At 34.2% G+C, this 25,756-nt stretch overlaps 6 protein-coding genes across 18 annotated transcripts; 2 read left to right on the forward strand and 4 right to left on the reverse strand.

Moving 5' to 3' along the window:
* Positions 1-143: 143 nt before the first annotated feature.
* On the forward strand, positions 144-6,230 carry LOC122566611 (tyrosine-protein kinase Fer). 6 transcript variants are annotated; one of them, XM_043724136.1, is made up of 15 exons: positions 144-703; positions 815-988; positions 1,072-1,168; positions 1,231-1,426; positions 1,625-1,762; positions 1,839-2,048; positions 2,148-2,331; positions 2,499-2,669; positions 3,016-3,243; positions 3,341-3,490; positions 3,714-3,927; positions 4,035-4,187; positions 4,291-4,413; positions 4,490-4,612; positions 4,737-6,230. In XM_043724136.1, exons 1-15 carry the CDS (start codon positions 491-493, stop codon positions 4,877-4,879), a joined length of 2,517 nt encoding a protein of 838 aa, XP_043580071.1. In that variant the 5' UTR covers positions 144-490; the 3' UTR covers positions 4,880-6,230. The 6 variants fall into 6 exon arrangements, with proteins under 6 accessions (XP_043580071.1, XP_043580074.1, XP_043580072.1 ...); XM_043724137.1 differs by having other exon boundaries at positions 145-703; positions 3,341-3,517; positions 4,035-4,121; XM_043724135.1 differs by having other exon boundaries at positions 148-703; positions 3,341-3,517.
* A 58-nt stretch (positions 6,231-6,288) lies between these two features.
* On the reverse strand, positions 6,289-8,235 carry LOC122566621 (translation initiation factor eIF-2B subunit alpha). The gene is made up of 8 exons (XM_043724174.1): positions 7,819-8,235; positions 7,657-7,758; positions 7,451-7,590; positions 7,194-7,310; positions 7,002-7,114; positions 6,781-6,925; positions 6,582-6,707; positions 6,289-6,494 (listed from the first exon to the last, which is right to left on the reverse strand). The coding sequence occupies exons 1-8, from the start codon at positions 7,829-7,831 to the stop codon at positions 6,345-6,347; spliced, it is 906 nt and encodes a 301-aa protein (XP_043580109.1). The 5' UTR covers positions 7,832-8,235; the 3' UTR covers positions 6,289-6,344.
* Positions 8,236-9,059: 824 nt separating this feature from the next.
* LOC122566454 lies at positions 9,060-10,988 on the reverse strand. The gene is made up of 6 exons (XM_043723694.1): positions 10,641-10,988; positions 10,464-10,582; positions 10,059-10,396; positions 9,779-9,941; positions 9,443-9,663; positions 9,060-9,354 (listed from the first exon to the last, which is right to left on the reverse strand). Exons 1-6 carry the CDS (start codon positions 10,717-10,719, stop codon positions 9,138-9,140), a joined length of 1,137 nt encoding a protein of 378 aa, XP_043579629.1. The 5' UTR covers positions 10,720-10,988; the 3' UTR covers positions 9,060-9,137.
* A 137-nt stretch (positions 10,989-11,125) lies between these two features.
* LOC122566453 (clotting factor B-like) lies at positions 11,126-16,223 on the reverse strand. Of its 6 annotated transcripts, none has more exons than XM_043723688.1 (8): positions 15,630-16,223; positions 13,917-13,994; positions 13,420-13,733; positions 12,980-13,349; positions 12,595-12,890; positions 12,273-12,465; positions 11,912-12,189; positions 11,126-11,718 (listed from the first exon to the last, which is right to left on the reverse strand). In XM_043723688.1, exons 1-8 carry the CDS (start codon positions 15,668-15,670, stop codon positions 11,423-11,425), a joined length of 1,866 nt encoding a protein of 621 aa, XP_043579623.1. In that variant the 5' UTR covers positions 15,671-16,223; the 3' UTR covers positions 11,126-11,422. The 6 variants fall into 6 exon arrangements, with proteins under 6 accessions (XP_043579623.1, XP_043579626.1, XP_043579628.1 ...); XM_043723691.1 differs by having other exon boundaries at positions 13,420-13,743; XM_043723693.1 differs by having other exon boundaries at positions 13,420-13,743; positions 14,827-16,223.
* A 152-nt stretch (positions 16,224-16,375) lies between these two features.
* LOC122566452 (SAFB-like transcription modulator) lies at positions 16,376-24,166 on the reverse strand. Of its 2 annotated transcripts, none has more exons than XM_043723685.1 (15): positions 23,820-24,166; positions 23,426-23,513; positions 23,201-23,349; positions 22,883-23,134; positions 22,746-22,770; positions 21,371-21,527; positions 20,134-20,174; positions 19,720-19,988; positions 19,449-19,611; positions 19,117-19,367; positions 18,492-18,994; positions 18,223-18,396; positions 17,992-18,128; positions 17,746-17,902; positions 16,376-17,665 (listed from the first exon to the last, which is right to left on the reverse strand). In XM_043723685.1, the coding sequence occupies exons 1-15, from the start codon at positions 23,940-23,942 to the stop codon at positions 17,500-17,502; spliced, it is 2,655 nt and encodes an 884-aa protein (XP_043579620.1). In that variant the 5' UTR covers positions 23,943-24,166; the 3' UTR covers positions 16,376-17,499. The 2 variants fall into 2 exon arrangements, with proteins under 2 accessions (XP_043579620.1, XP_043579618.1); XM_043723683.1 differs by having other exon boundaries at positions 19,117-19,391.
* A 480-nt stretch (positions 24,167-24,646) lies between these two features.
* On the forward strand, positions 24,647-25,711 carry LOC122567128 (actin-related protein 2/3 complex subunit 3-like). Of its 2 annotated transcripts, none has more exons than XM_043725354.1 (4): positions 24,647-24,807; positions 24,950-25,126; positions 25,211-25,406; positions 25,488-25,711. In XM_043725354.1, the coding sequence occupies exons 1-4, from the start codon at positions 24,802-24,804 to the stop codon at positions 25,640-25,642; spliced, it is 534 nt and encodes a 177-aa protein (XP_043581289.1). In that variant the 5' UTR covers positions 24,647-24,801; the 3' UTR covers positions 25,643-25,711. The 2 variants fall into 2 exon arrangements, with proteins under 2 accessions (XP_043581289.1, XP_043581290.1); XM_043725355.1 differs by having other exon boundaries at positions 24,651-24,807; positions 24,870-25,126.
* The last annotated feature ends 45 nt before the right edge of the window (positions 25,712-25,756 follow it).

Below are 25,756 nucleotides of genomic sequence, written 5' to 3' on the forward strand. Positions count from 1 at the left end.
TTTTAGATTTTTGTTGAATACATAAAAGTTAAAATGAAATTCTCTCATGTTATTCGCAGAGTTCATAGTATACATGTTGTAAAAAACATAAGCTATTGGTCGAATCTTTAATACATTCATGATGTATTATACTACTGGTTCGTTTCATTTTCATCGAACTTGAATTGGTCGTCTATTTTATTTGTGGTTTCATGGCGGTATTTCAGAAATAAAAGTAAATTTTTGCAGTTTGAGGTCTGTGGTCTGTATAAATATAAGTGTTGATCTCAGCCAACTGAGCCGCAGAGATATATGGAACTTTAATTAAATAATGTGCATATGAACTTTTGTTTGCGATGTGGTATTTCGATAAATGATTCATTCAAGTTTATTAGATTGTCTGCTACCATTAATGTCATTGCATTCGTCTAGCGAAAGAATGAATTTTTGTTCGTGACACGTCTAAAGAAGTCGGTAAGACGGCGATTTTTAGTTGTACACGATAAGCGGGATGGGTTTCTCTACGAGTTTACAAGGACAGTCATCACACGAGGCATTACTTGCCCGTCAAGATGCTGAAATTAAGCTTCTAGAAACGATGAGACGGTGTTTAACGATTAAAGTTAAATCAGATCGTGAATATGCTTCGACAATCTCCTCCCTGACTATGCAAGGGAAGAAGATAGAACGTAACGAGGATCTAGTTGGTAGCTTAATAGCGCAGGTACATCTTCGAAATTCAAACTAAATTTAAAGTTGAAGTTCATGATTTTTTTTTTTCAAGAATTTACAGTGGCTTTTTAGAAACATTTGCTTATTTGGTAATGTATTGTAGAGCTGGAGAGATATTATGGACTCTATCGATCAGACTGCAAAATTAATCAAGCAGCAGGCAGATTCAATCGAAGCTATAGTAGTTGAACACATTATGACATTATATTCTGAAAGAAGACGAGCTAGGAAAGTGTATCAGGAGGAGCAAACATGGTTGAACAATCAATTTCAACAGGTAGAAAGCAAGCAACAAGAAAGTTCTATACTAAAAACAAATACCTATCGTTTTATTTATTGTATGTTTATTGCATAATCTAGTTGACTGAAGATGTTGCCAGGAAAAAGTTGGAATATCAAAAGAATCTAGAAATGTACAAATTGATGAGATCCCGTTTTGAAGAACATTATGTCAAGTGTAAGTATTTATACTGCTTATTAATCTACATTTGTTTATTGTCGCTCATGATATCTGTTCAGCCGGTAGAGTTGGCAGAAAATTGGATGAAGTAAGAGAAAAATATCAGAAAGCCTGTAGGAAACTTCACCTTACCCACAATGAATACGTATTACTTTTGGGTGCTGTAACAGAGTGTGAACATGACCTAAGAACTTGTTACTTACCCAGTTTGCTTCACCGACAACAGGCGATTCATCAAGAATTTATAACATCATGGTAAGAGCATCTTCTTGATTTTAGATTCTAAAAGAATTTATTATATATTTCTGTTTTATTCTATGAATTGTTAACACATTTTATGTGAAATTTTTATGCAAGCATATGCTGATAGAAAAGGTAAAGATTAATAATGATTATTCCATCAACGACATCCATTGTACTGTAAATATTAAAATCTTGTTTTTTGCATGATAGGAAAACCATACTTCAGGACATAGTGAAATATTCTGATTTTACGACAGATAAATTTCAAGAGATACATCGGCGAATGCAAAAAGCTGTTGATTCTGTAAAGCCTGTAGAAGAGTACAGGGATTTTATAGGGAAGCACAGGTATTCACTTCAAACTTATTTTTATCATTACAGTTTAATGTGAATAATATTAATAATTTGTTAATGTTCGATACAGAACGCGACCAGCGTCGCCGATAAGATTTATTTTCGATGAGAACCTTGTAGATGATACATCAGGAAAATTGTTGCCAAATAAATTAACAGTAGATAATTTGACTATAGATTGGTTAAGAAATAGGCTAACAGAATTGGAAACTTCTTTGAAAGCAACTCAACAGAGTCGACAAAACCCACCATATCCATCAGAGAACAATAGTGATTCTAAGTAAGAATATATTGTGTTCAAAAATAATGTCTAAATGTTATTATATCACTAGTATTAAAATGGATTTATTTTACTCTTTTTCTATTTTTTTGTTGTTAGAATATCAATTTTGGATTACTCCCGTGAAAGAGAAGAATTGCGATTACGCTGTCAAGAAAAGAGACTTCAGCGGCAGGTGGATGTTATTAGAGCTGCCTTAAATGAATTAGGTTGCGAAGAATTACCACTTGGATATGATCTTTCAATGGAAAGCTCTTTCGCTGATTCGCCTTCTATTAGTAAGGTAATAAGAACAATATCAATCAAGTCAAGTAGTGGTTATTTCTATAAATATTATGGGTATTTCTTCCAAGAATGTTGCAAACTGTTCTACTGCAAAATAGTTTTTCAATACAAAACTATTTGTTTCTGGAGGATTAATAGATTTAGCTAGCATCACTGCCCTTGCAGAAAAATACAGTTGCAGATATTGGTCTGTTTACATTACGAAGAAATCAACGATTCATGACAATATTTAGATCTCCCTTCAAATCCTTACCGATAATAAACGACACAAAAGATGGAACGATTAGATCGAGTAGCGAAGGTCCTACCTCAAAAGCAGATAATACTCTACCAGTTGTATGTTTTTTTCATATGTTATCCATTTGTTGTACGAATATAAACGTATTTCATGCGTAATCGCTTCTTTTTTATCTTTACAATGTTATACATATGTTTATAAAAAAATATACATGTGTTATAAAACGTTTATAATTAAATTAGTAATATTTTGTGTGTGACTTTTAATATTAAGCATGTTTATCTTATTATGCAAATAAATTGCATTCGATTGTGATCCTAAACTAACATTTGCAATGCGTTTTAATGATAATGATTAAAATAGACAAGAGGAAGGATGATATCTTATGTTCTAGATATGTCCCGTCTTACTTTTTAGATGAAATATGTTATGTGTATGTTATAGACATTCCGTGGGATATCGCATTTAACAAGTCAAAAGGGAAATGGAAGTGGTGATCTTATGGAGGAAGAGTGGTTTCATGGTGTGTTACCAAGAGAAGAAGTTGTGAGATTACTCGTAACTGAAGGAGATTTCTTAGTACGCGAAACAACACGAAATGATGAATGCCAAATAGTTTTATCTGTTTGCTGGGATGGACATAAACATTTCATTGTACAAACTACTCCTGAAGTAAGCAATCGGTTGCGTTTTTAATTATGTAATATAATTCACTTCATATAATTCAAAGGGCACAGAAACAAATTGTATGTATTTTTATTAATTTTAGGGGCATTACAGATTCGAAGGTCCTACGTTTCCATCGATTCAAGAATTAATCAGGCATCAATGGTTATCCGGATTACCAGTGACTAGTCGATCTGGAGCTATTCTCAAAACACCAATTTTACGTGAACGTTGGGAACTCAATAACGACGATGTAATTCTCCTAGAAAAGATAGGACGGGTATATGATTGAAATTTAAAGAAAAAAGAAGTTACTTTAGTTTTTTAAACGACTCGAAATCTAATAAGTAATTGATAGCTAACTTTAAGTTGAATTAATATGAATTTCACCTAATTTAGAAAACTTGTCATTTCAAAAAGTTTATATACGTAGAATAAAAATAGATGTTCAATTGTAAAAGATTGTACATTTTTAGGGTAACTTTGGAGATGTATATAAAGCGCAGTTGAAAACTTGTAAGACTGAAGTGGCTGTAAAAACTTGCAAAGTAACGTTACCGGATGAACAAAAACGTAAATTCTTACAAGAAGGACGAATATTGAAGCAATACGATCATCCCAATATAGTAAAGCTTATAGGAATTTGTGTCCAAAAACAACCTATTATGATTGTTATGGAATTAGTACCTGGTATATTCAATAAATTAATCTACTTTGGAATTAAATATTTAGAGTTAAATATTTTTCAAATTGTGGAGTACAATTGTTTGTTGATATCAAATTAATATATATGATAGGTGGTTCCCTGTTAACTTATTTAAGAAAAAATGCTAATACTATTACGCAACAAGAACAACTTCGAATGTGTAAAGATGCAGCTGCAGGTATGCGCTATTTGGAATCTAAATATTGTATTCATAGGGACTTGGCTGCTCGAAACTGTCTCGTAGGTAAATGTGTGTGTATGTGAACATATTTTTAGTTATTATAAAAATCATTTGCGCAAGACATATGAATTGTAAAAATACCAAGTATAATATATTTTGTCTTTAGGATATGAATCTATAGTAAAAATATCAGATTTCGGAATGTCACGAGAAGAAGAAGAGTATATAGTATCAGATGGTATGAAACAAATCCCAATTAAATGGACTGCGCCAGAGGCATTAAATTTTGGTAGTTGAAAAGATATTGTGTGTTAGATGTATATTTAAGATTCTAATACTATTTTTCACTGTAATATTTTCTATAGGTAAATATACGTCGCTTTGTGATGTGTGGAGTTATGGAATCTTAATGTGGGAGATATTTTCTAAAGGTGGAAATCCTTATAGTGGAATGTCTAATTCTCAAGCTCGCGAAAAGATAGATGCAGGTAATATTTGCGTCATAGTCCTCATTACACTTTCATTATTATGATTATTACTATTGATTATTAACTATTGCATAAAGTATTTTACATGCAGAACTTAAATAAAAATTTCTCTTTCCGTTCTTAGGTTATCGAATGCCAGCACCAGAAAATACACCCGATGAAATATATCGTTTAATGTTACGATGTTGGGAATATGAACCGGAGAAACGTCCTCATTTCGATCAAATATATACCGTCGTTGAGACGCTTTCTCAAGCGTATTTATAAATAATTTTATGTCGGTGCTAAGCTGTGTTATGAATAACATTTTTCTCATATTGTTTATTGTAGCTCTCGATTTTCTTATACAAGTCTTATAATATCTCCGATTATGAGCTTTAAAAAATGATGCTCATTAAGACGTATATATATGATATATCTCTGATTTGCTATGAAAATCTCAACCAACGCAATGATTTATGTTTTCAGAAAATTTAAAAGAAAAGGCCTTGAACTCAATTGAATGACAATAAATTTTACAGGTAATAATATTCTCCTTATTATAAATACCTATAAAATGCTGAATATCTAAATTCCACTAAGAAAAAAGGAACTGTGTTTTAGTAATTACCAATTTGCTTTGTTATGATATTCGTTTCTACATATCACTATTTCTCATTATTTGTCTTGATGTACATCATTCTTTCCATGCACTAGCATTCCAGAATAAATTGATTGTATTTGGATTTAAAATGTATTACGTTTCACCGAAATTCAATCAAACGACATTTGACATTTTCATAGTGAACCATTGGTATTTTTACTGTTGCATTGTATTTATAGGTATTGTGAATAGGAAGTGTGAATATGTATCGTACTCTGATATAGTAGTATATAAAATTGTATTGGGTATTTCTGTCAAAGTGGAAGATTCAAAAACTCCGAGTATTTTCAGGATGACCCAATACCGATACATTTTCTATTGTTCATGTTCTTGATTTTTTATATTAACAGTTCTGCCATAAAATTCCTTATATTATTTATCCGTCCAAATAATAATTCAATTTTAATAATCAGTATTGATCGGTGAAATAAAGAATGTTAGGTCTTGAATTCATTCAGAACAGATTTTCGCAATAAGCATACTAAACATATTTCATTAAATTGAAACTATAAATATAAAAGTTTTGTAACATTATTTATACATGTAACGAAGTTCCAAATTTTTTTAAAATTTGATTTTTATAATACATAACTTATTAATATATAAGGAACTTACAATTTTTTTTATTTTTATCGAAAGTCACAGAATTTATTAGTTATTGCTGTTCAATACACGGTGTACGCTTAACTACTGAGATGTGTTAGATAATATCATGTTTAATATTAAAATTGTGCCTATAGATATCTTATACATGTATGTATTGTGCGAAATGCGTAAGTTATCTTCTGTAAAGTCATAACTAGTGGAGAATTTATAAATGTTCAAAACAGTTAAACTCTGTTGTATTATATCATTGTCTATATGCTTTATTATGTTATTCCGAGTTGCGATTTAAAAAGGAAAACGAATGTGTTGTTATTCTACAATACTCAATATTACTTTAAAAATTAATAAAACTTGTATGGAAGCCTTTTATAAAGTTTGAATTTTTGTTGTTAAGGTGTTTAAATATTTGTTATTGTTACTATTTAAGTATTTTTATTTCTATCTATATTTTTATTAAAATCATCTGTACGAAATTACAATTTTTTACAAGTATAATTTAATAAGTTCATCACTTACAGCTGAAGGTGTTAATATACCTAAATCAGTAAATAAGAGGCTGATATAATGTGGAGGTGTATAATCAACTAATGGATGTTCTTTCTGCAAGTCCTTTTTTAACGTGCTTGCTGTATACTGTACAGAAAAAGACAATAAAAAACAAATCTTTAAATATGTACTATATCTTAATTAGAAACAACTGGAAAAATTTTAGCACACTACCTTAAACTCATTTGGAAGATCGACTTGATTTAATGGATATATTCTTGAAAATTTGAAACTCTCTGTTAATACATAAAATGGTTTTTTCACTTCTTTAGCACACATTGCCATTGTATATGTGCCAACCTACAAATGCAAAGTATTACATGAAAATGAGAATTCACAATATTAATAATCAATTAAGGAAACTCTAATACACCTTATTAATGACACCTCCACTTTCTGCGACCCCTTCTGCTCCTACCATAACCATATCAACTTGTTCCATAACATATCCCATTGCAGAATCTAATATTAATGTGCAAGATACACCTAAATCTGTCAAATTTTGACACATTTCCTGCCTGCTCATTGGTAAACACGAAAAGAAAACAAACATATTATACATAAACAAGCATTTTAAGTTATAAGAATACATACCCACTATTATCTGGAGAAGAACATGTTACATATACTTCAAATATTTTATTACTTTCAACAGCTCCCTTCATTGCTTGCAATACAACTCTAGATTTTGAATGAGTAAGTATTTTCTAAAACAAAACATAATATTATAATTGGGAATCAAGAGGGATCTTAAAAAAAAAGAAATTATAAAACAAATAAAATTACAGAACCGTCCTTAATAAAGTGTGCTGCAACTTTTGCTACTTTTCCTCTGGCAGCTACTAATTTCTCATAAAACATCTTCCCTCTATGAAGCATAATACCCTTGCATTCTGCAAATGACTAATATCAAATAATATAGAACAACGATCAATATGACTTCAGATTTTAAATGTACTTGTAAGATAAGATAACAAGAAACAAAAGGAAAAGGACTGACATGAAACAAGAAATCCTGACAAATTGTACAATAATATCCTTACAGGAGTATCTAATGTAGCCAAAGTTATAAAACGAAGGAATAATTCACTGCCAGATGCAATAGCAGTTACAGGATTTTCAGTGGATCTCATCGCATCTATTGCATTTTGCAGACAATACCTGAGTTCTTGAACTGTTTCAGCTGTAAAAAAAGATAGATGTATAATACAGATATGTTTTCTTGAAAAGTCTATTAATATGTTCTTACATTTTGAATATTGCAAAACTTTTAGTAATGTGCGTATAGCAGCCATCCCAGCAGAAACATCTTTTTCATTTTTGATGATGCCATTGAAGTATTGACAGATTTCTGAGAAAAGAAATAATAAGTATAATTATTTTGTTAATTTATTATATTGAAATAAGTTACCTTCCTTTTCCATAATGTTTGTTCAAATATTACGGATACTTTTTATTTCCGATCAAAATAACATATCACTTGCTAGCTTTAGGTTAATGTTAATGTTCATATGCTTAAATATATGATTAATAATGCGTTACATATTCACACTACAAATTTTTTACATTAAATGAATTGTAATATTATTAAAATTGTAATGGTAAATAAAAACAAATAAAACTCCAGATAAGTGCAAACAAGAAAATCCTATAAGAATCTGGTGTACGTGTATGTATATGTATTTGGTTCACTGAACAATGTCACACTTATATAAATTTGATAATTGAGTATATATTTTTTTCATATATAACGATATTATTAAATGACGAATATTTAAGTTTTTCATTGGGTTACAAATATAAAACAAACAGATACCAAATATTAAATGAATGTATATATATCAAAGTGACTGAAAGTGCATGTAAATATACATAATTAAATATGTAGTACATGGTAATAAATATAGTAGTCGTACTTTGAATTGGAAAAATTTGTAAATAAAACTGACAAAACGTGTCTGAATGAAGTTCGAAGAATTTACACTTTTTAATGTAGAGTTTAATTTTAAAAACAAATTTTTGCATTTAGAAAGACAAATTAATAGTATATGTATATATGTATTTAACTTCGTTGAGAACGTATTCGTTTACTTATTATATTTGTAAATATTATTAAGTATAAAGTTAAAATGAGTTTAAACGTGTTATAGATATTACAATTTAAAAGTTACAATGTAAAGTTTATTTTAAAGCATTAGATTGTATGAGTGGAAATGTTAGAACAAAAGTTAAAGGATGGTAAAAATGGTAAATTATGTTTGTATATGTGTATACAATATAGTATAATGTATATACAATACTGAAAATCAGTATACTGTACCGCTTTATTTGTTACAGCTGATCTATAAGAAAGAGATGTTTATAGAATAAATAGAGAAATGATATATATTAAGATGAGTTTGTTTAATTTAATACAATAAATTCACTTGCGATAAATTCCGTTTGATTTAGCTATTATTTATATTTACGAGAGCATTTTTACAATGTTTCCAATTATAAATAGGTTTGCAAATAATCCCAGGCCAGCGTAGAGCTTTATATACGAAGCTTGCCATCAACTCTTAAACATGGTGTTAAATAAATCTAAAATTTTTATGATAGTAATGATAGAGAGAGAGAGAGGGAAAAAGAGAGATTATATTATCCTGAGATTTGAAGTTTTATATATAATTTCACCAGTACATTTTCCATAGACGAATTACACAAAAGATTTGAAATATGCGTTTACAATCATAAATATTTGATATAAGGTATTGCACTCCCGTAATAGAAAGGTTGACAATAAAATGATCGAACAAGATGTCGGCGTTCGCGTAAATACTTCTTATGAAGAGCACAATTCAATTGATTTAACCAAAAATAGAATTTAATGTTTTCCATAGAATCCTCCATCAAAACTGTTTTATTCTTTCGATCTTTACTTGCTGCGCTATTCAGTTTTGATCCCCTAAAAAGTACAAAAATCATTTCTTCCTCATCTTCCCCTTATCTTCTCTTTTTATAATGGAGTAGATATTATATCTAAAGGATTTTACTGCATAATATTCGATGTGATTCTCTTTTCTTTATCCAATTTTATTTCTTTTTGATTTTTCGGCGTATACAAAACACATTCGTTGATAATTTGTGCTTCATGGATGCTATCACAATTAGATTTTACTAACGCATCTGTTCGTTTAGTCGTTTCAAAGTGTTTTCTACGAAATAATTTCTGCTTTTGACGATATTTATCTTCCTGCTTTTTGCGTATTTGTACCTATGTAAAAAACAAAAAAAAATAAATAAAATTGTTAAATAAATAAATAAAATTGTTTAATAATATTACAGGAAACTTGAAAAAAAAAAATTATAGAATGGATTATAATCTACACCTGCCGTATTACTTTTTTCCATTTCATATTTGCCAAATTTTCGAGTACTTTCTGCTGCCGTTCGGTTTCTATTTTTTTAAGTATCTGCTGATATATAACGGTTTTTTTATCTTTCCAGTCTTCGAAGGATAACTTCCTCCTATTTTGTTGTTGCTTGACTAATCTGTATTTTATTTTTTAGGCAAATATATATACACATATATATATATATATATATTATTAAAATTCTCTAAAAATATATAAATATATTTGAAGAAATTTTATTCAGGGAAATAATAACCCGTGGATACGATCAGGTTTACAGGCTTTCGCGAGAACATTGTTTGTCGCAATTTGCAATTCATCCGTCGCTCGTTTTGTCGAATTCTTCCAAAGTTCGACAATTTTTGTATCGCCAATAATCGAAGGGAAATTAATGTCATTTAGTTCATTGAAATTGTCGCTTTTGTTAGTAGTAGATTGTTTATTGACGATTGAAACTGAGTTGTGTGCTTGCATCGCTAACGATTGCTCCATCAAGTTTCTTTCACTCGTAGGTATTTTACAAAAGATCATTAAGGAGGATCGCTTATATTTGTGACGGCGTGATCTACGATGCGCGACCGTTGCCGATATGTTCTAAAATTTAAAAACTCAAAATTTGTCCGCAAATATTGTAAAGCTTTTACTCATTACTTGTTGATACCTGTTTATCTGATTCTAGCGATTTATTTTCATTTCGCATCCATTCAGTATTCTCTGACTCGGATAATTTCTTGATATTCCATTTCTCATAGATCATTCGATGGAATTGTATCATTTGCTCTATAATAGATTTAAACGTTGTTAAAAGACACGTTAGCTACTACTCTGAGCTACTAACCATTATTTTCTAATGTTTCATCAATCATTTGTTCGACGAAATTTCCAAAATTTTGAACCGAGGTACTTTTACTTTTCATTTCGAAATGTTGAAGTATTCCATATTACTATGGTCGTCGTTTTGTCAAACATCAATATGAAAGATTGAATGGAAAATCAAGTCGAAAATATTTCTTCCATGTAATGCATGTACATATACATACATGTAGTTTAAAAACATGACCGATTAGAATATGCTATAGTAACGAAAGGTGACTTACAGATGTAGAAAATTTTCCGCGATCGAAAGAAATTAAGGATACATTGTAAAAGCGAATCGTGTAATTCTAGATAAATAAACGAGCGATTGCCGGCTAGATAGATAATTGGTATAAATTGGTATAAATGAATGATTCACCCAAGCTGAAACAATCGAGAAACTGATAATTAAGAGATCGCAGCTAAGTTCATGCAGTGCTCATCATATTATAATAGTAAATAGGTAAATTTAATTTATACATATAATTTATTAAACTATGCGTAAATGTGCGCACGTATATACAATAATTATAATATAAGTGAGAATTATAACACAAATGCACGAGGGTATGCATATTTCTGCTATACCTGTTCACGTTAGTGCATATATAATAATATAGACAGGGTACGTATAAATAAGGATTCTTGGCACTCACAATCAGAGGTATACAAACAATATCGTACTACCGTAAAAAAATGTCATACCGCGCATTTGGAATTTGAAAGTACAAATCCATTTTAGCAAGGATCGGAAGTTTCTCACTCTTAATTTAAATTACTTTTAATCCAGTCTATATATTCGGTGACACGCGTATATACTCCCGGATATCCGGGTTCTCCACATTTGTTGCCGAATGAAACGATACCGATTTGAATCCATCTGCCGTCAGCTCTAAGCATAAGCGGACCACCGGAATCGCCTTGACAAGCGTCTTTGCCACCTTGACTGTACCCAGCGCATAGAAAATTACTGGTAATTGGTTGAAAGTAAGCTGCGTTGCAGTCTTCGTTCCTCCATACTGGCAGCACCGCTTGTCTTTGTACCGTGCTTTCTTTCCCACCTGTCGGAAAAGACGAGCCGGTTCGATTCTCAAGAAGATTGAAAGATTTCTTGAAAGGAATATGATACCAAAAAAGGAATAGATACATACTTGCATGCTACGATTAAGCAGTATGTGTTAGTAGTATTACGTAAAATGAATAAAGGTGCACGAATAAAAAATAAAAAGTGAAATATGACAGATATGTACGTACCGTAGTAAGTTGTACCCCATCCGACTACAGTAGGCCTTGCGCCAGCAAATCGCTCTTTTCGATAATGTACTTGCGGCAGACAGATCGGTATAACATAAGGAGATTTTCGAACGATCCTAGTCAGTTCAAGAACCGCAATGTCATTGTAAAATCCAACACGAGAAAATTTTGGATGTGCGTGAATTTGCTTGACCGCGTAGGTTTCTGGGGCGGATGGTTCGTCGTTTCTTTCAAGGTCAATATCCCCGAGACGCACAGTGAATTGTCTCGCGGCAAATCTATACAAACGTTCGAAAGCCGCTATTTTATCCATTTTCCAGTAGAAAATATGAAAACGTTTACTTACGAACGAGCAACTTACGGCCGTTGACGGTGATCGCGCGTACAATGGGCCGCGGTGAGAATATACCGCGGACCGATAAGAGATCCACCACACCAAAATTCCGTGCGTTTCGAACCATGCAAGAATATGGCCGCCATCCAAGGCCAACGTCCAGGAAGAGCTTCCTCTCCACCGACTACTCGATACTTACCCGAATTCCTTACTCCACATTCTATCGAGGGAAACAATTTATACGTTGCTATCGCTTTTCTAATTCGTTTCTGCACATACACACATACCGCGCACGCACACATACGGTTTATGTAATTTATATATTCATTAACGTACTATGATCGTTTACCTTCGTCGTCCTGTATGAAATTAGTATCGATAGTGCCGCCAGTGGTAGAAGAACCAAAGAAATTGTTTGAATGGTTCACTGATAAGTCGACAGCGGGTGAGGATACTGGGACGAATTCTGTAGTTAACAGCCCGGGAAGATTCGTCGGCGCAGTCGTAACCGTGGTAGCAGAGGCAACGGGAAACAGCGGTATCGGTCGAGGAGTTTGATGTGGTTTTGTCGGACGGATTGGTGGGCGCAATGGTGGATGTACAGCTGATTCGATCCCTGAGGTTGAGATCGTACCGACTATCGGACTAAAAATTTCAAATCGGTTGAAGGTATCAAAATCATATACAACAGACGAAAGCCCCCTTATGTAGTGGCATCTGATCGTTCTATTTACCTCGTCCCATTGGTGTCAATTTTATCCGTCGATTGACAACAGACTCCCGGAACGAATAAACTTTTGAAGCATAATGATTGTCTGAGTTTTGTCAAATCTAGCAACAGCTGAGGACAATTACTCAAATCTTGACACTTTCCGGGGTAACCGTCCGCTGTGGTGCAGCCAACCGACGATATCGCAGATTCTTTTTCCTTACTCTCTTGGTTGATCTCAATCGCGGAAGAAGAAGAGAAGGAGGAGGAAGGAGAGGAGGAGGAGGAGGAGGAGGAGGAGGAGGAGGAGGAGGAGGAACTGCCGGTCGGTATAGGTCGCAAAGGCAAAGCTACTCCTCGAACTAACGGTGCAATGCTATCTGTTACGTTGCGTCCTAAAAACGAGCATGACAGAATCGTGTAAATTCGTCAAAAATGAGAGCTTATTTTACTTTAAAATCTTACCTAAAATATTCTTCGAGATAGTGTATATAGCCGATGGTAATTCCTTTGGCGGGTAACTCGAATTCTCCATACCTCTGGTCATATTGACGATGTAACTGCCGACAGTGTTTAAAGCACCCAAAGTTTCAGAGATCGTAACCAATGGATCCGGTTGTTCTCGTTCCTGTTCGACTTTCGCTAACCTTACATAAGGTCTAATGTGTGTGTTCCTCCGAAAAATTGCAGGAGGTGACCTTTGCGAATAACTGCTATCCCATCCATCCGTTTCACTCCATCCTCGCATTGGTATCACAAACTTTTCAGATGATCCGTATCTATTCGATGCTGTATCGTTCATATCGCGTACATGTTATTACAATGCTACATGTATACGCGCGTATGTAAACGAATTCGTATCTGAACGGGTCAATTCGAGATTTCGTTTCTCCCAATATGTATATATGTAGCTTTACATCAAATAACAACATGGCAGATTTATGATGAGATCCGTTACTTACCGGTATGATAACGATAGTGGGCGATTTGTTCGGTGTATGACCAGGAACTCGTTAGCAAACTCCATACTGTGCACAATTCTGAAACATTCGTGTATATCAGCAGATAGCATACAATAGAACTAGTAGGTAGTATTCTGTAAGCATCACATACAATAGAATCTATCTCCCTTTCTCTTCTACAAAGAATACTGCAAATTAACAGAAACAGAAATTGAAAATAAATTCGCGATTTGACTGATCGATTAATAGTTTTCATTTCGAAAAATTATTGTCAGACAAATCAGTGACTCATCATCTATCACCGCGTATCGTATCGTATCGTACCGTACTGTACCGCGTTCCAATGAATTAAGATCTAAAATTTAAGCGGTGTAATTATCGTAAAACCGAATATTTACCGCTAGCGTTATACGCTGCTTTTTTCAAACATAGTATTTGATGACGACGTTAACGTCATTGTATTTGAAAATTTTTTAATCACGCTATACAACATAAGCTTGTCGAATAACATATTGCCCGATTACGTCGATAACCTATTAACACGATTTCTCGAGTTTCAATCGCGAGTCTAAAAGTAAAATCGATAGGAAAAGCGTGTTGGCAGCGTAGAAGAAGAAGATAACTCGATTCACCGTGAAATCGAATCGGAAGCGTAACGAAGCCATTGGTGAAACTTGTTTAGTTTCGCGAATCTGTTGCATTCGAATGTTGTATTTTAAAATATTATTACACCGCTATCAGAGCTCATACTGGGAATAGATTAGAAAAATCGCTGAAACTCGAGAAGAGTGATTCAAGGTTATTGCTTGTAAACGATGCGCGCCGCTTCCTTGAAACTTTTTCTCAAGAGGAGGACAAAAGAAAGCGAACGATCAAGCGAACGTTTTTGGAATCATCGGTCTACGCACACGGATTTCATCGATGGTGAAAGTTGCTCGACGAGAAAGTGTGCCTTCCTTCCATTCACTGATTCATCACCAAGCTCGTGCTACACTCTCCTACGATAACACAACCGAGAGAAGAGCTGATCATCCAGGATCGCTGATTATCGTCGTTACTTTCTTCTTATCTCATGAAATGTTACACCGTCCTTTTTCCAATTTTATAGCCAACGATACCTTTATCTTCATCGATGAATACAAAACATAATAGTGTCATGCATGTATCGATTTAATTTAACATTTCACATTGTACAGTATCGTAAAACATTCCCTTGCATATTGTGGCTACGCGCGTTCTTTTACGCGCCCCTTTGGTTCACATCGTACGAATTGCTCAACAGAAACAGACCTCGATCACTAACAAATGAGAATTAATGATCCCTAGTATAATTTCGAATCTAACACAAGTATCGTGTAGCGTCGTCATCAAACAATGTGTAACTGGGACACGTGAAAATAATTCCGAATTTGTTAGCGTTTGAAAAGTCGAGAATAAAAGTTTAAATTTTAAGTAAAGTGGTTTAAAAGTTTTCGCGCGTTAACGTAACGCGATAAAATACGAATCGATGTTCATGATTTTACCATGCGAATATATATCGCGAAACTCTCGAATGAAGTTCGATCTTTTGCTTTCCAATGTTTTTCTATCGATAATCGGGACATTGTTAAACGTTCGATAAGGAATAAGTATCCTTCACAAAGTTGAATGACAGCGGGCGCCCGTTCCCGCGTTACCGTGCTTGAACCACGTATTTAAAGACAGAAAACTTACTCAAAACGGTGGACGACGACATCCTGATCCAGAAAAAACATTCAACCGATCCTTTTTACAGACATTCCACGCTTTATTATCGTTACCACACTCAACACCCGCGATCGGAAACTCACGTTTAACTATTTTAACAAAGTTATCGCGTTCGCGAGACTACCGGCGGATTGTTCATCGTCTATCGAGCTTCACCGAGGGGGTTGGAGGGGGACGTGGGAGAGGGGGAGCGGAAATAAGGTAGCGAAAACAAGGAGGGAAAGGATGACATGGCGATGGAGGGGGTTGAGAAGGATCGAAAAAGAGTGGGGAGGGGGCCAAATGAAAAAATTTAAGCGGAGGAAGGAAATCATCGAATCCTACAATCACGATTATACGCGATAAACCTTGTTCACGATGACTGTCCGTGAAAAGACCTCGACATACTTCGTTCCCGATGGAATTATTCCCTCACTCTCTCCCATTCTCTCGGTCTTTTCTCTTTTCTTCTTTCATGGGAACCGCCATCCATGACTTTTCGACCGAGGGAAAGTGTTCTCCTCTGTCGTGTATTTCTATTCGTTCTCCTTTTGCTATCTATCGCGATGCAATGACTACGCACCAAATACCATATAACGTGAGCAATTCGTTTAGGTTCCAATAAACTATCCATTTCATCATTAACAGTTCGAAAGTTTCGTGTTTTGAATGCAATCCGCCGATCAAAAAGAGACTGTCTCGCATGATTATTTGTGTTATTTAAAAACAAATAGTTCTAATATACCATAAATTTATTTATATCGTGATAGTTGGCGCTATACTGAAACATGGTATGTGTGCTTCACGTAAGAACCTAAATTTCAATGTCATAAGATACACTGTTGTCTTGTGGAATTCAATATACAAATTGTTCAGTCACATTCTTACCAGAATATGTACGTATTTCTACAAGGAATTAATCGAAGGTACACGATGTAATTGTTTATAACGCTATGTGGTATGTCTTATTACTCTAGAAGAATATATATCTCCAATGATGTGAATGAATGCGCGTCACTGTTTGAAAGAAGTTGCAAATAACAATCGATATAATATATCTTATAAATGTAATTACGCTGTAGACAAACGAAAAATAGTTTGTCCCACTTCGATCGTCTCTTTCTAGATCTCTAAATCGTGGCTATTAACAAATGTACAAAAATCTATTAAACTTCGGTATTACACATACGCCATTATAACATATAATAACATATAAGTTATATTATATGTTTACATTTATCGCAATGAATACCACTCAAGTATCTGCTTGCAGCAATGGGAGCATAGTAGTAGTTATAACAGTAGTTATAGTAGCAGTAGCAGTAGTACTAGTACTAATAGCAATAGCAGTAGAAATAGTAATAGTAGAAGTATAATTTCCTTCTTCCATTTCTGAGTCACAAATTCAGAAGCTATTTAAGGAAATGATGCCAAATTTTGCATGGATATAGAGTGAACTGAAGAATTCAAAACTCGTTATTAATGATAGATTAGACGAGTATCGGGAGTGAGACATTCAATTCATTAAAAATTTAATTGAAGGGTAGCGACGCGACTGGGAGCGTCGAAAATGATTTTTAACACATGTATGTACACGTCACTTATCCACGAGAGGAGTTATTTGCATCTGCTCTACGAATCACAATCAAATGCACGCAACTGTTTGGAACTAAAATTTACGTATATGATTAATTACTGAAATATAATGAAGTTTGATTTAACAATCATATAAATAATAATTTAGTGCGCGTGTGCATATGTGAAAGTGTGAGCGCACGCGTGTGTCCAGCATCAGAAACACGTGGATACAAAAATTCACCAATTATTCAGTATAATGGTGCAGATCAGCGACACAAGATCAATATTTCCTCATGCTCGGCATAGACGATTTATATGGATCAAAACGATCGTACGAGGGCGCTGTCCCAGGTGCGGTTAATCCCATAGATTGAATAGGACCACTTTGATACGTTGGTGGTACTGGATGTCGTAATGTGTTTCCCATGCTACTTGAATTACTCCATCTACAATCAATTCGATTATTTAACAATATTAAGAAATTTATCAAGAAAGAAAAAGAAAGGAGATTTGGTTTGTTATGTACCTGTTTACATTATCGGAGGACCTAGAACTCCAACTGGATGGTTCATTCCGTGGATCTCGGGTCCCACTACTTGGTACGGAATTAAATGATTTTGTAGACGGAGGTCCAGAGTGCCAGCTACTAGTTGTTCGATTGCTTTCAACGTAACGACTATCACCTGTACGTGCGTACAACAAGTATTGATATGGTGTTAACCTTCAATTTAACAGTTTTTTAAAAGCGTTTAAATCTTTTTGATATACTAACGTGGTGTGCTGGAACCAGTAGGTTTGAAGCTTTCACTATATCGTGTATGACTATCCCTAGAGCTCCTATGGGTATCTGTTTCAGAACGTCTCACATCACGGTCACGATTATAAGTGGTTGTACTTGCACGTTCGTATCTATACAAAAACGTTTCTATAGTTTGGAAAATCAAACTGCGTATTGTACCAAAACATCAAATAATTCTCTCTTCTCTCTCTCTCTCTATTTTACCTTTCCTTAACTTGTCGAGGATCGATAGACGTTGCAGTCGTGCCAAGAGTTTCTCGGCGAACGATCACTTCCCTTCCTCGAGATACATCTGAAAAACTATCGGGACGACTACTGCGTGAAGTAAACTCGCTGCTGCGTTTAAATTCCTTCTTTAACCCTAAATCTTGTGCGGATCTGTAATTTGTGTTACGATTTTTTCATGTTTTCTCTGCTTCCATTCTCTTGCGTTAAGGCAGAGACATATATCAGGAATGACACGCGTGTCTTACCTACTAGATTCGTAGCGGGTAGGTGGCGACGCGTCTAACCGTCTATCTGAGACACGATCCAAAATTTCACCACGACGATCACTCACACGTTCCGGAATGTGTTTTCGACTATGTTCGGTGGTCATTCGCTTTCTATCTGGCTCGACGTACATGTCTCTAGGATCCCTTCTATCGCTGGAACATCTTTTGATGGACGGCGGCGGTGGAGCACGCCTGCTCTCTTCTAAACGCATCTGTTGCCTTTTCAGTTCCAATCTTTCTCGCTCTAGCTTTTCCCGCTCCAGTTTCTGACGTTCCCGTTCAAGTCGGAGCAATTCGGCTTTCTCCTGCTCGATTCTTTCTCTTTCCCTTCGCAATTTCTCCCGTTCTCTTTCCAATCGTGCAGCCTCTTCTCTTTGCCTACGTTCTACTTCACGTTGCCGCTCCATATCCTCTCTTCTCCTTCGTTCTTCTTCGCGAAGCATCCTCTCTCTTTCCCGTAGTCTTTGTCTTTCTCGCTCCTCCTGAAAATACACGTGGCAAGTATTACTCTCTTCCTTGCTTCGTAATTGATCTTTCGGTAACTAAATCGCTAAACGGTAGAAAAATATCTCCCTCCCTTATCACCGGTAATATTGGCTTTTACCCTGATCTTTGCAAACGTCAGCACGTCATCTCGTCTACGCCGTTCACGGCTGCGGGATCGACTATGAGATCGATGATGATCCCAGGATCGAATTCTCTTCTCGTCGCGTCTTCCTCTCTCGCTCTCCGGTTTCTTGCTAGTGGACTTGGTTGACCGAGAATCGGCATCCTTTGAAACTTCATCTTTCTTCTCTTGTACGTCCATCTTTTTATTTTCGATATTTTCGTTGTTTTTCTCGTCTGATTTTTTCGCTGTTGCAGTACATTTAAACGTTCCTTTTACAACACACGTAATATTATTTTACGTAAATTATTTATTACAAAATTACTTACTTGCTTCTGATCCTTTATCCTCGGTTTCTTTCTTCGTTTCCTTATCCTTCCGATCACTGATCTCATGATTATCCTTTATTTTTTCCTTTTCTTCCTTCTTCTCGGATTTTCCATTCGTGGTATCCCGTTTACGCATGTGACTCTGCTGAGTATCGCCTTTGGCCTTTAAACACAAAATGAGAAAGCATACCATGAGGGAATGTATGCCAGAAGATTTAAGAGGACAATGGCTTAAGAAGCCTTTCTTTTCTTTTTTTCTTGTTTCATCTACCTTTTCTACGGATATTACACGCCCATGAAGTTCGGTTCTATGCAAATGTTGTATACATTTTGCGGCATCCTCACTGGTGGACATGGTTACATATCCGTAGCATCTTGCTCCCGGCGTTCTTGCATTCGTAACCACTTTTGCACCAATCACTTTTCCATATTTTGAGAATATTTGTTTCAAATCTGTCGCACGGGTACTTGAAGACAATCCAGATACCCACAAGTTTCTACTGCTTGCATTAACAGGGCTGACTTGTGAAGTCTTCTTGTCTACACAACGAATAAAATTACAAATAAAAAGTAAAAAAATGTGCAACGTGCAATCATATGAGCTACCATAATATCCCATTAATTTTAATTTGAAAATTCAATTACAATCCTGTAAACAAAATTTAAGAAATCATTTCATAGTTACCTTTATCATCCCTCTTTTGACTCTTGTTGCTAGACTCCACGCTGAAAACAATTATTATTTTCATTATGACTGGTAATCATTTGAACAATCCTTATTACATATGAAAGATAACATATTAGAAATAATGATTTTGTTTGTTTTTATCGAGGCTTAATTAGGTACCTCTGTAACTATGTTAAGCATATAAATTTGGCTAGCAACTTTTATTTTTATAATGATATCGCTATTATTATGACCATCGTCGTCATCGTCATCATTATCATGATTATTATTATTATCATCGTTATTATTATCACCAGCGTCATCATTAGCACCATCATCATTGTTAACAATGATAAAGATAACAATAACAACAGCAGCGGCAGCAACAACAACAATAATGGAAACAACAATAACAGTAACAGTAGGAATAATTAGATATTCGTTTTGACGTTCTCTTGTACGTATCGTTGTGATACAATTTGTTACCAGTTTAAAGAAATTACTATGTTTTCATTGCAGTAGAATCCAGTTTTCATCATTCGTGAGTAACGAAAGTATGTCCGTGCGGTAAATATATTTGTATTATTGTGTATCCCTTTTACACAAGCTTTCCAAAAATGGGGCATCTCCTTCGTTGTTCTTCCGAGTAGGCTTGGCACTTCTTTGCAACTTGCAACAAGTATCGACACACACGCAATATATAGTAGTAGTGTCTTCGGTGAATGATATGATTGCTTGATGTCGCGTTAAGGCTTAAGCGGGATCAGTCGATTGTATGATTTATCTCGAGATGCTAATATATCTTGCTACCATGCTCGACGAAACTGCTGTTTGTTTAATAAACGAATATCTTCACCAAAGAGGGAAGAGGTAGCATATGAAATCGCTTTCATTGGTAATTGTAGATCGTGTAACACACCATCGAAAAATATTCGTTTATGATTAGGAGCGGTTTATATAGGACTTGATTTGGTTAAGTTTGCTAGCCAATTTCTCGATTTCTTAACATACTTTCCAGAGTTAAGAATTATAGCCTAAACATACGAGATTGGAAAGGAACTTCGTATGCGATTGAAAAAAAGGGAATAAAGTAATCTTGCGTGCGATTGTGACGAATAATTCAGCTTGGAAATCCATCGTTCGACAGTATATTATCCTGATGGTATTTTATGCGGCGGAAGAGCATCGCTAGCATAGAGTTGTGTGACATTTCGTTGTCGTACCACTGTGAACCGTTTAGCAATGAGAGACCAACCTCTTGCTTCCGTCTCCACCACCGTCCTGCTTGCTCTTCGTCCCGACGTTTCCACCCGATGTTGTCCCTTCCTTGTTGTTGGCACCGGCTTCTGCTCTACTGCTCCCTTTAGACTCTCCCTTCTTGCTTTCTTCCACTTTCTTCTTCTCTCCTCCATCTGCAGAGACAATCAAGGTAGCATAGTCACTTTCTGCGAAGCCAGATTTCTTCTCCCTCCCTAACACTCCTGCTGCTTAGTGGCCTGTATTTCCTGCATGGAATTTTCCCGAACCACTAACAGATTGCGGAGCAAATTATGATGAAGATCGCATGATTGCAATATCACAAATTCGCTCTTCAATGGTATAATCCATAGCGACCCTACTTTATCTTTGTTTTCTTTCGATTTTCTAATAACTTAAAGTTACCTTTGTACCTTTACACGAAACGGACTCTGAACCAAAGCCTAAATTAAAAGAAAAATTTCAGGAAATCTAAAGGTAATGCGGGAAAGAAGAAAGGAAAGTAGATGGAAAAGGAGAAAAAAAAGCTGAAAAAGGTTGAAAAAGGAACATATATGCGCGCGTGCGCACGTAGAAGGTTATGTCGATAACTATGATTTTTGCCAGAGCAACATATCTGCATGTTAAAATAACATGCGATAATTTTAAGTCAACAGTTTTAAGGCATTGATTTTTCCGGCGTGATAAATAACGATGCATCATCAACCACATACTGGGAAGAGTTTTGACTTGAGATACTCTTGAGTCTTCTTGTATCCACACAATTCGGAGACCAAATGATCCAACGATGCTCTATGTGGTTAGGTAGAATTAAATGTAACTTTATATCAAACTCTAACGTTAACTAACTTATAGACTAGCACTTATGGGATAAACTTGTGGAACATAATATCAACATTAACTTTGTTGGTATTAAACTGCGCGCAAGAACGTCGGCGAATGTACGTTTCATTTCAGTTGAAACCTTGTCGATCATCGTGCCATGATACATCGCTGGTATATTACTGCTGTCATGTCCACATGACAAATGGGTGTGCATCCAGTCCTGCACGTGTGCTTGATAGCACATATGAAGCTCGAAGATCGGATGTAAAATGAAGCATGAAGAGTAACTTTGTTGACAAATTCAGCGCGCTCGTAATTCTGAACAGGTGAGGGTTTACACGTAGATAAACATGTCCCTTAGTCTTGATGCCACATATTTAAATAACTTACTCGTGACCATCGACAATAGTAGCACCATATTTATTCCTTGAAATCTTAAACTATTCATACATACATATACATATAAATAGATATTTGTATATGTATGTATATATGTATATACATATATGTACATATATACGTGAAGTCCAATACATGATAAAACTTACCCTTATGCCTCTCGTGAGATTCTGTCTGAAACATACAAGATGAAATACACGATTACTTTCGTTTATTTTTTCTTTTGCCCCATTCCTACCTCTCCCTTCTTTAAATGTTAGAGTCACGATTTAATTAAATTCGTTACCTCCTCCGCAAGGAGATTTTCTTCATCTTCGCCGATAGTTAGATTGATGGAATCTTCATTGTCGATACCATTAGCCTCAACGGTCGAAACTGAATTAGTTGTGGTTTGATTTACTACAGTAGCTACGTCAGATTCTACTTTTTTATCAGCAGTCTGTGTATTTTCAATTGAACTTTTATTCAATTGATTTTTAAGTTCCTGTTTGTGTTCCATTTCTTTATTAACATTATTTTGGACTTCATTTTGTTGTTCCTAGAATACTTATCCATTTATTTTATAATTCATAAAATACATATAAGAAACATTAACTACACTTACTTCTGTCTTGGATGCTGTTGTGTCCTCTTCTATAACAGATTTTGTTTCTACTTTGAGTTTTGCTTCGTTAGTATCCAATATCTCCATACTTTCTTCCTTTTGGTTTTCTAATGTATCAACAGATTCATCTTGATTTGCTGTACCTGTTACTAAAATCAAAAAGGAAATATAGATAGTTTGAATAAATAACATTAAATTTGTCTCTTAGAAGACAAAATAACATACCACTGTTTTTCCTTGGACTAACTTTGCATAATCCACCACAAGGTACAATCAAGTATTCATCAGGATCTTGACCTTCGTCTGTTATGGCCTTTATATATCAACATAATAATGACATTACCTTAATTATAATAACAACAACAGTTTAAAAAATGTAAGATTTCCGGACTAAGAACTCTAATTTTATTAGCTAATTGTAATTAGAAAATAAAATTTGTATTTTAAAAAGGTAATATTATAGTGGTTGTTTAACGAAATTAATTTTCTGTAATCATATACGTAGATTACTACTAAAATAAACTATCGATGATATCAAGGGGGTTAAAATGGCGATAAAATAACGAGTAATGTTATTAACGAAATCTTAATAAGCAGTATGAAAAGTAAGAAAATTTACTTTGGAAAGACGCTCGAGAAGTGCAGCTTTATTGCCAGTTTTGTCTAGCCCGCGTCGTTCAAGTTCTGTTTTTAGATCTATAACTCGCAGTTCAGTGAGCTTTTTTCCTTCAACTTCGGCCATTATTCTTATACAAAAGGATCCGACAAAAGGCACGCTTATGCTTTCGATTTTATCGTTCTTGCACGTATAAGTTTATAAATGAATTATCGTACATGAACTAACTGGAGCAATAAAATTATGATAGACAAAAAGAACAATTAATTGGTTCCCCAAAATCACGAAGAAGATGTTACGACCACACACTGCGATGCGTACTATCCATCGTCGTCGCCATTTAACGGAAATGACCGGAAGTAATTCTCGCATAAAATGAATAGAATGACCAATCTAAAAAATCAAAAATGGATTTCATCGGATTATTACTAGAATAAATTTTACTATACAAAATTTCATGATTCGAATTAGATAGAATTATGTAACATTGCATATGACAAAAAGGATATCTTTTAAATCTACATATGTATGCAGGATAGATACCTATAAACGAATAGAATAAAGTGGATAGAAAGAACGTTGGTTGGTCTACCAATCAAAGAATTCTTACACTAGTTACAATATTGAAAATGAAAATATCAATATTAAAAATATCATTAAAGATCAAATTATACGTGATTATGTTTACATTTATCTATAAAACAAAATTGAAATGATTAAAATGTTAAAAATTCAATTACTTCATACTTTATACATCAAAAGACCTAGAACTTGTTAGGCGTTATTTGAATTTCTATGCTCTTGAAGCTAGCTGTATATACTCAGTATTACTCACGTATCTTGTTAACTTTGCTATCTTTAATCAAAAATGTGCATATAATGTATTGATTTGCATGTTACGTGTAAGGTGAATACGCTCGTTTGACGTTATATATGTGAAAGGTTATAAATTTAAACGGTACATCTTTTACATTGATTTGTCAGTATGCCTGTAAGTAACATGTTTTAATGTAATATTGAACATTTTTTTATTAACACTTACTTTTACCTTAGGTCTTCTTATGTACATACGTTTTATTCTTATCAAATTTATTATAGTACTATACGGACATGTCAGTTGCTTTTTATTATAGGCATATCATTCAAGTTTCATTGAAAATAATGGAAATGTCGGTAATATGGCACTTCTGCCAATTAGAACGCATTTTAGGGGTCCTGCACCTCCCTTCAACAATAAGGATCTAGATATAATTGACGAAGCATTGTATTTCTTTAAGGCAAACGTGTTCTTTAGGACATATGAAATTAAGGTATTAATTTTATCTTTATTTGGAGTTAAATCTATATTTGAAAAGCATTATTAAGCATTAATGACATTAATTGTGTCATTTTAGAGCGAAGCTGATAGAGTTTTAATTTATATTACGTTATATATAACGGAGTGCTTGAAGAGATTACAGAAGTGTGCAACCCAAGCTCAAGCAACAAATGAAATGTATTCTCTTGCTATATCAAAATTTGACATTCCTGGTGATCCTGGTTTTCCTTTGAATTCTGTATATGCAAAACCAAGTAGTCCCGTAGAAGCAGGTAATATACATATAGCGTTAATTTTTTTTACCAAAAAGGATGCAGGTATTAGATAAAAAAAAATTGTTTCTTTTTCCACAGATACTATGAGGCAATATTTACAACAAATAAGACAAGAAACAGGTGTTAGGCTTGTCGAAAAGGTATATGGTGAAGATGGTAAACCAAGCAAATGGTGGCTATGTTTTGCAAAGAAAAAGTTCATGGATAAGTCACTGTCTGGTCCCGGACAATAAAATATATTTTTTAACGCTATTTTTAGATTGTATGTATAATGGATAAATACAGAAATTTATTGCACAGAATTATGAGTTTTAATATTCCATCAAAATAAAAAAATTTGAGACTTG

Source organism: Bombus pyrosoma, linkage group LG4 (assembly GCF_014825855.1).
Source record: "Bombus pyrosoma isolate SC7728 linkage group LG4, ASM1482585v1, whole genome shotgun sequence".
Taxonomy (NCBI): domain Eukaryota; kingdom Metazoa; phylum Arthropoda; class Insecta; order Hymenoptera; family Apidae; genus Bombus; species Bombus pyrosoma.